This window comes from Euphorbia lathyris, chromosome 6 (genome assembly GCF_963576675.1).
Source record: "Euphorbia lathyris chromosome 6, ddEupLath1.1, whole genome shotgun sequence".
NCBI lineage: Eukaryota > Viridiplantae > Streptophyta > Magnoliopsida > Malpighiales > Euphorbiaceae > Euphorbia > Euphorbia lathyris.
In genome coordinates, this window is record NC_088915.1 from 83,961,916 (window position 1) to 83,977,177 (window position 15,262).

The 15,262-nt window shown below is 32.7% G+C and overlaps 1 protein-coding gene across 1 annotated transcript; it reads right to left on the reverse strand.

The window, feature by feature from the left end:
• Positions 1 to 1,413: 1,413 nt before the first annotated feature.
• Positions 1,414 to 14,098, reverse strand: LOC136232758 (beta-glucosidase 47-like). The gene is made up of 12 exons (XM_066022150.1): positions 13,963 to 14,098; positions 13,183 to 13,252; positions 12,976 to 13,034; positions 10,710 to 10,785; positions 9,341 to 9,415; positions 9,177 to 9,264; positions 6,598 to 6,817; positions 5,783 to 5,898; positions 4,609 to 4,864; positions 3,138 to 3,240; positions 2,335 to 2,443; positions 1,414 to 1,758 (listed from the first exon to the last, which is right to left on the reverse strand). The coding sequence occupies exons 1-12, from the start codon at positions 14,092 to 14,094 to the stop codon at positions 1,545 to 1,547; spliced, it is 1,518 nt and encodes a 505-aa protein (XP_065878222.1). The 5' UTR covers positions 14,095 to 14,098; the 3' UTR covers positions 1,414 to 1,544.
• Positions 14,099 to 15,262: the final 1,164 nt, after the last annotated feature.

Sequence of the window (15,262 nt, forward strand, 5' to 3'; positions counted from 1 at the left end):
ATATTTTCCGGACAAGTTTACCCTTTGCCACGTCACTCATTTAAACGGCGTTTTCCCCATTTCCGTAATTGTGGTAACGGCGTTATTCACAGTCCTTTTTTTTGGTAATAACAAACCACAAGGGTTTTTGAACAACATCAAACCACAGGGGTTGTTTTTGGAATTTACCCTATTTATAATTCATAACTACGACAAAGAAGTTTGAATCTGTATCTTCAATATAATAGATTGTGATAGAGAAATAGTAGACCGCGTTTGAAATTGTTTTTGACATAACGACGAGAAACATATCTCAAATTGATTTCATATTTTTTTTCATGAATGACTTCGTGATTTTTCAATGAGCTACCCTTAAGAAACTGGGCTATCTCATTCAAACACACTTCTCGAGAGGGTAAATGAATTTGATACACCCCTGCAGGCCTCTAGGGAACTCTCAATGAAGATTGCCACAATTCCACTCTTAGCAGAGTCATTCGTCTCTAAATTTTAGGGCTCGTTTGTTTTACCTACTGTTTGCTGTTACGGTTTGCTATTTACTGTTGGAAAAAGCTGATTTTCCAAAAAGCAGAGATTTTCTGCTTTTGTAAAGCTTTTCAGGTGTAAAAAGCAAATAAGAGGTCACTCACCAAACACCTAATGTTGTTTTTCAAGTGTAAAAGACAAACATGAATGTCACTGACCAAACACCTAAAACTCTCCATTTCGAACTGAAAAGGTAAACAGGAGCACCCAAACACCTTCTTATTATTTTTTTAAAATTTTTCTTTCCTTCCTCATCCCCTTTTCGGACCTTGCTCCTTCCATGTAACTCAAAAAAAAAAAAAAAAAAGGGGCTACCCTTATGAGGATTTATGTTTACCATATGATAGGAACATCCAAACACTTTTAATGCATCATAATTAGGAGCTTTGTAGTATAACTTCTCGTATGCATAACAAGGCCGCTAGGCCCCTAGCGTTCAAAATCAAGAATATGTTTCAATTTTTCCCGTCTAGGCACCCAGACCGATTTTTGGCCTTGTAGCCATTTTTTGGCTGCCTAAGGGCCGCTTGAGCCGCGATCAAAATAAAAAAAAATTATTTTGATTTTTTGCTTTATTATAATTCAATTTTGAATATCCATACATGATTTTTGGTGAATTATGTTTATTACTTTTAAATATTTTTTGTTTAATTGTATTCTCTAGTTGTTTTCATGATATGGTTGAAGATTTTTAAAGACAATGTTTCATAGTTTTCGGTTAATTATATTAGATCTACGATTGAGTCTTAACTATCAGTTTGAACTTTTAGTTCAAACAGTTTTATTCTTTTGTTTTGAACAAAACTGTCCAAGTAGTCCTAGTGAAATCATCCACCAAAAGTAAGCATATACTTAGAACAATATATTAAATGCGTGATTAGTATTGGTCCGAATCTAAAAAACATGACATTGTAAGAAATAAGTTTCGATTTTTTTTTTTTTAAAATTAAATGTGATTCATACATGTTTCCAAGAGTTTCAGTTTTCGAAAGGGTTATTAAAACATCAAACAATTGTAATCAAAGTTTTCGTGCAACATATACCAAATATGAAGTTCTAGTAGTCGTATGGTTGGAAATGTAGTCTTTGTACCAAGTTGCTGATAGTTTTCGGGTTCTCTTCAAAGTTGAGTAATCGACATGATGAAGCCCAAACCGAATTTTATAGCCATCTAACCACTCGAAGTTGTCGAGCAATGACCACACAAAGTACCCTCGCACATCTGCTCCTTTCCTGAACATTGTTTCATGAAATATACATATATCAGATTAAATTTGGCAAATTTTGCTAAGGGGAAATTTGATACATATTGCTCTTGGCTTCCAAAGTTAGGAGTAAAATTGCACCATTTTAGACGTTAGGGGTAAAATTGCTCATGGTCCAAAACGTTAGGGGTATTTTTGCACCTTAACCCTAAAAACATTAACTTTTGTTTGGCTTTTATAGCTATCTGGTCATCTGTAAAAGCCGATGATTTCAACATGGCTATCACATCAAAATTTGAGTAACTTTTTCTTTTTGAATTAACCATAATAATTTTATTGAAATAAAAACAAAAATTCATTGATTTTATTGAAAGGAAATAAAGTTGAATGAACTTTGTGAAATAGACTAAACTCTCTCTTGAAATGATGATATGGATTTTTTGGCCAGTTTATATATGTATTTCAAAGCATCCTAAAATTTATATTTAATAAGTCTAGATCTAACGGTGAATAACTAAATTTATTTGGTCATTAGAGTCCATCTGAACACTACTGTTATTTCGGTCAAAATTCAATTTCACAATTGTAAAAGAAAGAAGACTACCTCATTGCAGTTATAAGAGCATTCAAGTAGCTACTCATGTACTCAACTCTTTCAACATCATTTAGTAAAGCTTTGGTGGTGCTATAGTTATCTTCCTTCTCACCCATTCCTTCAACAACAACAAATTTAAGTTTGTGAATCAAATTAAGACAATGAAGGATCCATGATTTAGTATCTCTCGTAATTTACAGGTACTAAATTGATATTTTTGGTGTTTTTATATAAAAAATTAAAAACCCGTACACAATTTCCATAGATTTTTTAGCTTTTTCTAGCCACGAGTGGGTTCTCAAATCCCCCCAAGTCCCCTTTGGATCCGTCCTTAATACATGAGGCTCTTACATGGTTAAATAATACAATTGGCCCTGAACTTCGAATATCTTTCATTAGTTTCTGAACTTGTTTCGAGTGATTTATTAGCCCCTCAATTTGTTTTAAGTGATATGCACTTTAACTTGTCCAAATCTCCACTCTGATCTGCCACGTAGGACTTAGAGGGTTAATCAAACCACTTTAAACAAATTCAGAATGTTGAGAAGACATCCCCTGTTTTCAGGAGGCCAATTGCTTTTTTTTGGCCAAGTGAAAGGTCTCGCATATTAAATGTCTGTTTGTTTTCATTTTTTGGAACTGTTTTTTTGTATTTCAATACTAAATAAGAGATAGAATGTGTTTGCTAAAATTTCGAAACAACTGTTTTTTTTTCTTTCAGAAAAACAACTAATATCTACTACCTATCAGCAACAACAGTAAACAGCAAACAAAAACAACTGAAATAGCCAGTTAAGATTGTCAGCACTTACCATTTTCTGTAATGAACATTGGTATGTTGTTGTACCTTTCTTTTACATATGTTACTATTTTTTCAATTCCTTCTGGACAAACAAATAGCCAATCCACTGTGGTCTACACAATATAAAGCTTCAGTTATTTTGCATAGGCGAAGGCCGATAAATCTTAAATTCTTGACGAGAAAGTCATATTTTTTTTTTTACTTTGGTTCCTCTCGTATCCCTTTTGTCCGAAAAACCAATAAACACATTCGTCGGAGATGCTGACAGGTCATAAAAAAAATTCCATGTAAAAAAAAATCATTTTCCATGTGTTACAAATTAAATGGAAACAATTTTTTTTTTCCACGGGGCGAGATTATGATGACATATCATCCACGCGAATGTATTTAATGGTTTCTAGATAAAAGGACTATGTGCAGGGGCGTAGACAAGGGGGCCTGGGGCCCGGGCCCCTTCGGCCGCCAGAACCACCTTGACTCCGGATAGTTTTGGGTCCGTCGCAATTTTTTTTATTGAGTATTGAATTAGCCTCCCAAAATGGCTCATTACGTGTTAGGCTTGTCCAAAATTCAAAATTTCAATATTTTGGACCTATTAGGTACTTTATAAATCTAAATTTCTAATTTTTTATTTTTGGCATTTAGGACTCTCTAAATCCAAATTTCTAATTTTTTTTGGCCTATTAGGGCTCTCTAAATCCAATTATTGATTTTTTTTGGCCTGATAGGCCCTCTGAAATCAATTTTTTTTAATTAAATGAAATCTAGCTTAATTTTGAGAAATTATACACTAATACTTGTTGTGTGACCAGAGGTCACGGGTTCGAGTCTTAGGAGCGGCCTCTTGCCAATTAAATTGGCAAGGGAAGGCTTGCCCCCAATACACCCTTGTGGTGGGACCCCTCCCCGGACCCTCGCTCAGCGGGGACGCGTAATGCGACCGGGCCGCCCTTTATACACTTTTTTTTTTTTTGGTAAGAAGGGAAGAAAAAAACAAACAAACAAAAACCTAACCCGGGATCAGTCTAGGAAGACTGACCCCAATCCTATCCTCAAGAAGAGAAGGTAACAGAAAAGAAGGAGGAACGGAAAGGGTAGAAACACCTAACATCCCCCATGCCCAGCAGCTGCCAAGCGATCCGCCACGCGGTTTTGCTCCCTATAAATATGGGAGAAGGTAAGAGAATCGAAGGCAGGACGAAGCCTCACACTAATACTTAAAAATTGGTTCTTGACTATTCAAATTATAACACCCATATATACAAAAAAAAAAAAAAAAAAAAGAGCAAATTCGATTTAGCAAATTTTGTTTTTTTTAGGAATGTACGTGTAAAATCGGCCCCCCAACCGAGTAATCTTGTATTCACCACTGACTATCTGTGAAACCAAAACTAAATAAAGATAGTTTTCTCGTTAAGAATTTAAGATTTATGGCATTTCTGTTTCATTGCAGAATGAAGATAAAAGCAGAGGTCACGTACAGGTTTTCCGATGAAGATACCTTCTTTTTGTGCGGTCCGGAAGGTATAACCTTCCGCCTTTGTTACGCCCGGACCTTGATTGCAGAAAGAAAACATGCAGTCTTTTATGTAGAAACTGGTGTAATGGTTTATACCAATGAAGTCTAGTCCAGAGCTGAGTTTCTCCAGATCATAGTTCGAAAATGCAGGTAAATCCTCTCCAAGAATTTCATGCATCTCTTTAGGATATCTTCCAAGAATTATTGGGTCCAAGAACCTGTTTTAGATGTTTCAAAACTGTAAAATTATATACTTCTACGCATATATTGTTCGTTTTGGCTCAATTTCTATTGTTTCAGCTTCACCGCATTAATATATTTAGGGAAAAGTACAAAAAGAAATATTGTAGTTTGAACGATTAGTAAAGACAGTACTATTGGTTTAAAAATTTGCAAATAGACATCTGTAATTTGTAAATTTTGCCGTTAGGAGATATGCGAGTCAATTTTTTTTATCCAAATAATACTTGTGAGTTTATTAACTTTTCAACCACATGAATTATATTTGCAAATTGTTCAAACCACAAAGTTTATTTTTATATTTTTCTCTTGTTATAATCCAATCGCTCTATTTTGATTTTCATTGTAGGATTTATTTAATTCTTACTCCATCATCATCATTTAGAATTGCTCCTTGTTAAGTTTCCACCTCGGTATGACCTCTTTAGTAAAGAGTCTTTACAATGGGTTCATTACTAGCTTACTTGCTTCGTCCCCGAACCAATACATTCATACCAAATATAACAGTCTGGTGCAATAAAATGTAGATAATGCCTGTTTTGGTCTAAATCCAACATGTTCGGCCTCAAGGGTTTGAAGTATTGCAATTTGCACCGGGTTATTACAATTGGTATTAAAGATGACTCTCTATATACAATGTGTTGGTTCGGGGACATACCATACGGAAGTTGGTTGGCCCGTAATGACCCGATGTTGGCACTTGGGTGGAAAACTCAAGGAAGGAGCAATGCTTAGGAAAAAAATAAACTGAATTTCACATGGGAAATGAAGAGAGAACGACTGGATTGTATTAGTATCAGTATCAATACATGTAAACGTATTTTAAAGCCATGAGGTTTAATAAATTTATTTTAGTTAAAACTGATAATATCTATGTAATATGCAGTTATGCTTACCAGTTCATATAGAAAGCTTGAGCTCTCTCAGCTGCTTGCTTGTCCTCAAATGAAGAACTGATAGGTTCATACCATACAGCATTCATCACAATTCCTATTTTTCCACCTTGTTTATTCTGTATATTTATTCACACAGTAAAGTGTTAGGTTCCTACTGATCTAGCAGGGTAATTATATCAATCATGACCACCAATTTCTGACACGAAATCATAATTTACAGAAACAATCAGTTTGAAACAATCAAATCTAACATGATTTGGCAGCGTAAATTGTAGACTGGCACTAAGAGCATCTTTAATAGAGGTTGCTTCAAAGAAACTTAACACATCATATTAAAATTTAATATGCAACTTTAAAAGTTATATTAAAGACAATGGAAAACCCCAAACCCACCCCACGCCGTGTGATTCAAATCCATGACCTTTACAGTCATAGGTAAGCTCTCAACCAACAGGCTAAGAGTTTCACTACAAAAAAGCTCACCAGAATATTAATGTGAGATATAAGACTGTTAAATATATACGAATTAAACACCACGTCAAACAAGGATATGGTTTTTTAGGTTTTTTTTTTGTGTGGTTTAAAATGTGCCTCGTGGCTGCTATGTCAGCTATTAAAGTCAGAAATGTCCGACATTGTTGACATATAGTCAAATGTCTTTCTGATTTTATCGAAATAAAATGTAAAGTTTAATGATTCTACGAAAGAAAATGGGATTTGTTGACTTTTGCAAAACCGACTCAAAACCTCATTGTGGTTACATTTTCATATAATGAAATATATAAATCACATAACGGTAACCGGATAACCCGTACCTGGTATTTAGTCCTATAAAGATCAACAGCAGCGGCATGGGATAGGATCATATTATGAGCTGCAATGAAATGCTCAGTTTCTGAAATATGAGCAGGTGGGAAAATACCAGATCTGTAACCACGACTTGCTACAATATTGGGCTCGTTGAAGGTTGCCCAGTATTTAACTCTGTCTCCGAAACATCTGAAACATATATCTGCATAATGCTTGAAGTCTTCCCTGAAAATTGCCCAAAAATCAATTAGACGGCGAAAGCATTAATACTGCACCGCTCGTTACTGAAGTTTGAGGTCTATTTTACCAAAAAAAAAAAAAAAATCACCGAAATTCATTTTTTTACTTTACCTTTGATTTTAATAAAGTTATTTCCATTAATTTGTGTGTTAAAAATGTTGACGACAGTTGATTATATGTTAGATACCTCGAATAAGGATATGATATGATCTTTTAAATTGAGCTTAATACACGTAGGTCTGTAATCGAGCCGAGCTTTGCCTTGCTTAGGTTCAGTTCGTCAAAAAGTTGATCAGCTTGAGGTCAACATTTTATTCGTGAGCTGTTTGCTCGTGAGCAGTTCGTAATTCAGTTCATGAACTTCGCTTGCAAACAACTCATTAATTATGTTCATTAAATATATTGATTTCAACCTTTTTTTTAATACAAAACTACATTGTTTTGAAACCTATAAAACTAAATGGCTTAATACATACGCAGTCCCCTGAACTTGTCCTTTTTTTTCATTTTACCCCCTAAACTTAAGGGACAACCTATTGACCCCCTAAACTTCCAAAAAACCACCCAATTTACCCTTCCTCCATGAGGATGGGTAAATTGGGTGGTTTTTTGGAAGTTTAGGGATCAATAAGTTGTCTCTTAAGTTTAGGGGGTAAAATGAAAAAAAATGACAAGTTCAGGGGGCTGCGTATGTATTAAGCCCAACTAAATTTTACATGCTGTTTTACATTTCCCTTTATAGAGATATTTTAAAAAAATAATAATCGAACCAAGGTTGCTCGTGAGTGATATTATAATCGAGCTTGTTCATGAACCTATAATTGAGTTTGGTCACGAGCTTTCGAGCTGAGCTGAGCTTCGCCATGCTCAAACTCAGCTCGTTTATAAATCAAACCACATACGATCGAGCTTTTATCAACCGAACACCAATCCGTTCATGAGTGGCTCAACTCATTTATAACCCTAAATACATGACTGAACCTATGTACTTGGCCTAATAATCAGAGTGCCCCCCATGATTATGTAAATATCTCGTTACCTCTGAAGTTGCTTAAAGTGACGTGATTTTTTTTGGTAATATTAAAGTGACATGATTAACACTCTAAATCCCATGTGACAAAGTAAAGTGGTGATTTAGATTCGTTGAAGAGCATACCACTTTAAACAAGTTTAGGAAGTCAATATCACAGTTTAACCAAGTTGAAGGATCCAAAAAGTTACTTTAAATTGTTCAAAATTAATAAGATATCTCCAAAATTAAAAGATTAATCTGATATTTAATCAAGTACAGGCGTACAGGCTGTTGTGATGTAATTAAGTTTTTAAATTTTATTTTATTTTTTTTACTAAAATTGTGTCACACGATAGACACGTGGTTGTTCCATCAGCCATAAAAATTTGAGATTTTTAATGTGACACTTTATATCTGTATTTTGTGTCACGTCAACATTCTCATTCGCGTGAGTTTTGTAAATAAATTCGCCGAAAATAACCTTCTTGGCATCATATCGTGAATTTTAGTGACTTTATGATGAGGGCATCTTGCACTCATACGCGGAGCGTGAATCTGGAGCTAAGAAGAAAGAGAGAAAACCATGCGGAAGGGAGATCACTAGAGCATTCTACGCGGAGCGTGTTGTCTAGTGCGCGGAGCGTGGATCGAGCCTTCGGAGAGAACAAGTTCCAGGAGGTCCTATACGCGGGGCGTACTCTCAGGGGCGCGGAGCGTGAGGGCCACCAACGAGAATCTTCCAGTCCAGAAGCTCACTCACGCGGAGCGTGTCCAACTCGGAGAATACTTCTCCTCCAAGTTCTGGCTGTTAGGAACAAGTTCTTGCCACCCTCTATTTACTGTTTTGCCACTCCCTAATTACAACTCTACCACTCCTATATTTACAACTATGTCACCTCCTTATTATTACCCCATTTTACCCCTAACATTACTCTTTAATTAATTAATTAGGTTAAGCTAGTCTTTTATGTAATTTGTCATTTAGGTTTTGAGGTGATATAAATTCATCTCTTTCTCTTTCTAATAGTTAACTTTTTATCAATCAAATTAATCATTTTCTTCAAGAAACTTTTGTTAAGGTTTGAAACCTTGTTGTGTTAAGGTTTCAAACCTTCAACAACAGGGATTTCAATATTCCTATGGATTTAGTCCATAAAACCCGGGATTTACTCCTTCTAGTTTAACTAGAGAAGAACATCTTTATTAGTTTACGATTAAAACTAACACGTTCCGAAACCGATCTGTATCACTTTATCAAAAGAAAATGAAATTTAACAATTTTGTGAAAACAGAGCCTAAATTTAACAATTAGTGCATTTACTTGTTACTTACTGCACTTCTGGACTTAGCCAAGCTCCATATCTGTCTTCAAGCTCTTGAGGAATGTCGAAATGAGTCAACGTCACAAAGGGTTTGATACCTGAAACATCAAGAAATTGGTATGTAAAAAGTAATAGTGTTCACTTGGACCTGAATGACGGGAAATTGAAATCGACCTTTATGAAGAAGGGCATTGATGAACTTGTTATAATAATCAATTCCACCTTTGTTTACTTTCCCAAATCTTCCCTCTGTCTCAAGGCATAGTTAGAGATAAAATCATAAGTTCTGTAATCATATAGATGAAAAAAAAGTCCTTCCGACTTTGAAAATGACAGATTAAGTTTCTGAAGTTGTTTAAAGCGATATGATTATCCTTCAAGTCCAGCGTGACAAAGTAGATGGAGATTTAGACAAATTGAATGGCTTAATAGCTTGCTTTAAGCAAGTCCGTACGACCAATAGTTCAGTTTAACCAAGTTTAAAGAGTTAAATGAGTCATTTTTAAAATTATGGAGCTTCTATGAGTAATTTGAAAGTGCTATTAAAAGCTTAATACATTTGATGCGGGTTAAATACATCATTGTTCATTGAACTTATATGGTTATCTCAAAATGGTCACTCAACTTCAATTTGTCTCGATAAAATTACTTAATTTTGAGTTTTGTCTCAATTAGGCCACTCTTGCGATTTTTGTGATTAAAAAATATCATAGTGATGACATATGTGACATGTCAGCATGAGTCAACTCAGATCTTTAACCGAAACGACACATGATATCTACGTATATGTCATCTGACTATTTATTTTTATGAAAAAAAAACAAAATTTATTTATTTTTTTATAAAAATAACCGACACATGGCTATCACATTTCGTATTTTTATCAGAGATCTGAGTTGGCTCATGTTGACGTGTCACCCATGGTATTATTTCGATGCATTTTAACCATTGAAATCAGCGGAGTGGCCTAATTGAGACAAAACTCAAAATTGAGTGATTTTATTAAGATAAATTGAAGTTAAATTACCATTTTGATACAACCATGTAAGTTCATTGACCAATGGTGTATTTAACCCCACTTGTTGCCCCTCTGTCTGGTCTAAAATTTAAATGTCTTGAATTTTTAAAAATTTCAAATTACTCCTATTCTTGTCTAATTTCATTCAGAACTCCCTCATTTTTAAACAGAATTTGTTGAATGTAGAAAATTAAAAATATACTCTGCCACATGTCAAAGTATTAGTCATATGTAAAAACGAAAAGGACATATAGACAATTAATTATAAACTTTGAAAGTTTACAAGCAGTTGAAAGTTTTAGGGTTATTAAGTACGATCAGATAAGAATATGAGATTGTTGAATGTGATCTGACAAGAATATAAGGGTTATCAAATGTAATTAGACAAGAATGAGATGTTATTGAATACAATTGGATAAAAATAAAGAGTTATTTTTGAACAATTAAAAATAGAAATGGAACGTTTGAATCAAGTACCGAAACAACAGATATATTAAGCCGCTATTAAAAAACTAAAAAACTCACTAGGTAAGATTCTTGCCCATGATATGGAGAAACGATAGCTATCGACTCCAATATATTCCATCAGATCTATATCTTCCTGTTTTTCACAAAACTATTTGTTAAGTTTTACCGAGTTGCAAATCAAGTACTTTTAGATTGATATTACTAATTTTGTTCATTGATTAATCTCAAAAAAAAAAAAAAAAAAAAAAAATCAAAATTTTTTAATTTTTTAATATTTTAAACAATTTTAATTTTTGATTTTTTTTTTATCTTGACACTATCAACAGTCAATTACATTCATAGTCTCAGAATGGATTATAACATTAATAGCAGCGTGACATTGAATTTTATTTTTTGATATTAAAATTCATTTAATTATAATATCAAAGTTGACGAAAACAAAATTTATGAAATTTATATAAATAGGTGTTTGAACATAAATTATTATGATGGCATGAATAATGTATTCAAACATATTTAAGTCATGATTAGGTAGTCTAGTCTTAATTAGGTATTCAGATCATATGTTTTCACCAGTTCAATTGATTTTAGGCTTAATACATCATTTGTGTACTCAACTTGTCTAAAAAAACTTGATTAGTCCCATGAACTTTTAAATTATCTCGATAGTCTCCTCAACTTGCATAAAATATTCAGTTTAGAACTTGCACAAAATGTAATTAATTCATCACTCGGTTGTAAAAAAGTAAGTTAAATGAAGAAGATATATTGCACGAGTCTTAAAAAAAGTAAAACGATCAAAATCGGGTATGCGGTTCTAATAACTTCTTTTTTAATCTATTTTTAAATTATATAATAACATTCTAAGATACCTGGAATACATCTTCCGCATGTAATTTATTTTTTCTCGATTGAGTGATTAGTCGATTACATTTTACGCAAGTTCAGGAGGGCTAACTGAATATTTTATGCAAATTGAAGAGGCTATCAGGATACTTTGAAAGTTCAGGAGGCCAATTAAGCTATTTGAACAAGTTCATGAGAAAATGATGTATTAAGCCTTGATTTTGTTAAAATAAGTAAACTTAATTGTTTTAAATAAAATAAAAAATAAAATAAATCATTTATGAAGGCAAGGAAAAAAATCAAACTAAGTAAGTATGTGATGTTAGTTGGGAGATGTGAATGTCCAAAAAATCAAACTCTATAAATAAGAGAGTATTCTTAGCTTTTGGAGATGGGACAATAAGAGAAAGTGGAGAGTGTCAGAGAGAAGAAAACTATTGTAATGTTATATTTGTATTAATTTATAATTTTTATATTTAAAATACAAATCTAGTCCTTCAAAATTGCTTATTTGGTCCCTTTTGTTTCAACAGATTTTACATTATAACTAGCTATCAGATTAAATGATACATCTTATTTATCTGAACTTGTTTAAAGTTATCTATTACTTCAATAAGGGTTAATTTTAAATAAATACTCTGTAATTTCATATTTTTATAGATCGATACTTGTGGTTCTTTTTGTTACAAACCGAACTACGTAGTTTCAAAATTTTCATTTTTTGTTGACTTTGTCAAATTTGGATGATAAAAACTTCAAAATGAAATTTTTATAGAATTAAAGTTGTTTAGTACTACCTCCGTTTCATATTACATATCTTTCTAGAGATTCATTTTTGTTTCATATTACATGTCATTTTACATGATCAACACACGTTAAGTATTCTTTTTTTTCTGCTATAAAACGTGAGTTTACAGAAATTAATTAGAATAATTGACTTATTATAGAATAAATAAATATTGGAATCAATAAATAAGGGACAATAATGCCTTTTTTTCTAATATCCTTAATTTTTGTACAACTCTATAAAAAGACATGTAATATGAAACGGAGGGTGTGAAACCATATTTTTAATTTTTCAAAATCATCATTTTTGGAGTTCTCTCTCTAAACATTAACTTTCTCTCATAAAATAACAATAAAAAACAAAACAATACCTAAATGACCTCAAACCAAATTACTCTAGACAACTTTAATTCTTGAAATTTTTTATTTCGAGATCGTTATTGATCAAATTTAATAAAAACGTGAAATCACATGACATTTATTTGAAATTAATCTATTGAATAATGAGAGATATTGAAAAGATTAAATGGTCATTATTTTAAGTAAGTTTAGAACCAACGTCCCAACACGTTAATTTAACAGAGGAAAATTCAAGAAATCAATAAATCACTTCAAGTAAATTTCTCAGATAAATATACCGTTTTCAAATCAATATGAAAATAATTGACTTTTTTCCAAACAGTAAGGGTACCAGATATCGATGGTAGTGATCCACTGCAATGTCTCCATTAGTTCCATCATAGATCTTACCTACAATAATAGAAGATATGCAGAAAAGACTAAATATGACAAAAGAAAAGGTAATTCGTGTGTGCCTCTAAAGTTAGGGCTGTAATTCGTTAGTGTCTCATAGGCGGCTCAGCTTATTTACAGTATTATCTGAAGTGAAGCGACTAACCAGGGTAGTTGTGAGTAAAAGTGTCCCAGTTGTTAAGGCCTTTACCATCACTCAAGTATGCTCCTTCAAACTGCCAATAAGCTTATACATCAAACTTGGACTACAATAGCTCGTCTTAGTTCCTAAACTTATTTAAAATGATAATGATTAATCTTTTAAATCGATGTGACAGAAAAAAAAAGGATTTAATAAACTGAAATGATATATTATTTTAAGTAAATTCAGAAGATAATAGATCAATATAAATAAGTTCAGCGGGCCAGTAAGTCAGTTGAGCTAGCCAATAGGTCAATTTAACGAGACACTTAGGAAATTCAGGAGTAATTTAGCTTTTAGTACATCAGGAGAAACATGAAATAATACTTAATAAAAATGTAGAAAAAATTGGATGCTACTTTGTACAATATAATTTGGGTTAAATGTACTATTAGTCACTGAACTTTTATAACTATTTCAAAATGGTCACTTAACTTCAATTTGTTTCAATAAAATCATTAAACTTTAATTTTTATCTCAATAAAGTAACTCTGTCGACTTCAAGAGCAAAAAAAGACATAGGAAATATGATGTGACTACCACTAAACTGATGATGAAAGTGGCAGTCAAGTCATATTTCCAATGTCTTTTATAGCTTTTAAAGTTATTAGAGTGACATAATTGAAACAAAATTCAAAGATGAATGATTTTATTAAAACAAATTGAAATTTAAGTGGCCTTTTTGAAACAACCATAAAAATTCAGTTTTAATACTGTATAATTGAGAAGGAAAAGAAAGAAAACCTGGTAAGAAGAAGATGCAGTTCCAAAGAGAAATGGATCTTTCTGTATAGATATGGAAGTGCAGGGTACTAAAATAAATGAAACCCAGAAAGCAAGGAGCAAAGGAAGATAATGCAAAAACCAGAACTCCATAACTAAGAAGTAGAAGAAGCTATGGAATTCAGAAGAGGAAATAAGTAAATATAAAAAGAGTAGAAAAAACAAAAACATGCAAAAAAACATACCAAACAACATCACATTCACATGGTCTAAATCAAAAGCTAAATTATTGCACTAAATGTTAGTCCCAAATTAATTTGGGACCATTGTTAATAAACTTGGTTAAACGCCCTTGATCACTGAACTTATATGGTTGTTTTAAAATGATTACTCAACTTCAATTTCTCTCAATAAAATCACTCAACTTTGAGTTTTGTCTCAATTAAGTCACTCCGACGATTTTAGTGATTAAAATAGATCGGGACGATGACATGAGTGACACATCAGCATGAGTCAACTTAGCTATATGGTCAAAACGATACATGACATCCATTTATGCGCTACCTGGCAGCCACGTGCCAGTTATTTTTATAAAAAAACAAAATTTAGTTATTTTCATAAAAATAACCAACATGTGGCTGCCACGTGTAGTTTCGGTTAGACATCTGAGTTAACTCATGCTCACGTGTCAGCCATGACATCATTTCGATCCATTTTAATCATTGAAATCGACAGAGTAACCTAATTGAGACAAAACTCAAAGTTGAGTAATTTTATTAAAACAAATAGAAATTAGGTGACCATTTTGAGACAACCATATAAGTTCAGTGACCAATGGTGCATTTAAGCCTAATAAACTTCAATCAAACTTCTCTTTTTATTCAAGTAAAATTCATTATAATAGTAACGTGACAATCCTGTTTGAAAGGACTTACTTTTATAGTCACATGTACACATTTATTCATTATTCGACCATCTGTAGCACTCATATCAACTCTATTAAGCTATTCATTATAATAGTAACTTGACAACCCTATTTGAAAGAACTTTACAGTCACGTGTACTTATTTATTCAGTATTCGACCATCTATAACGCTCATATATGTTGGTCCCTTGTGAGGTTAGATTAGTTCCAAAGGGGAATGAACGGAAATATAGGTTAATTTTAACCTTTTATAATTTTTCTCACTTAAATTCAATAGCACAACATATAAGCAATATATAGGAATCAAAGGCAAGTTCCGTTTACTGAGTTAATCAGTCAACAGAGCTTGATTCTGCTTTTGACTTTTGCTCGCGGAAGACAGCTCATTCAAAGGAG

Excerpts from the sequence above, each read along its gene's own strand:
- LOC136232758 (XM_066022150.1), bottom strand. The coding sequence starts at position 14,094 with ATGGAGTTCTGGTTTTTGCATTATCTTCCTTTGCTCCTTGCTTTCTGG. Across the intron at positions 13,253-13,962 it reads CTGCATCTTCTTCTTACCAG|TTTGAAGGAGCATACTTGAG; the intron begins GTTTTCTTTCTT and ends GCTTATTGGCAG. Across the intron at positions 10,786-12,975 it reads ATCACTACCATCGATATCTG|GAAGATATAGATCTGATGGA; the intron begins GTACCCTTACTG and ends TGTGAAAAACAG.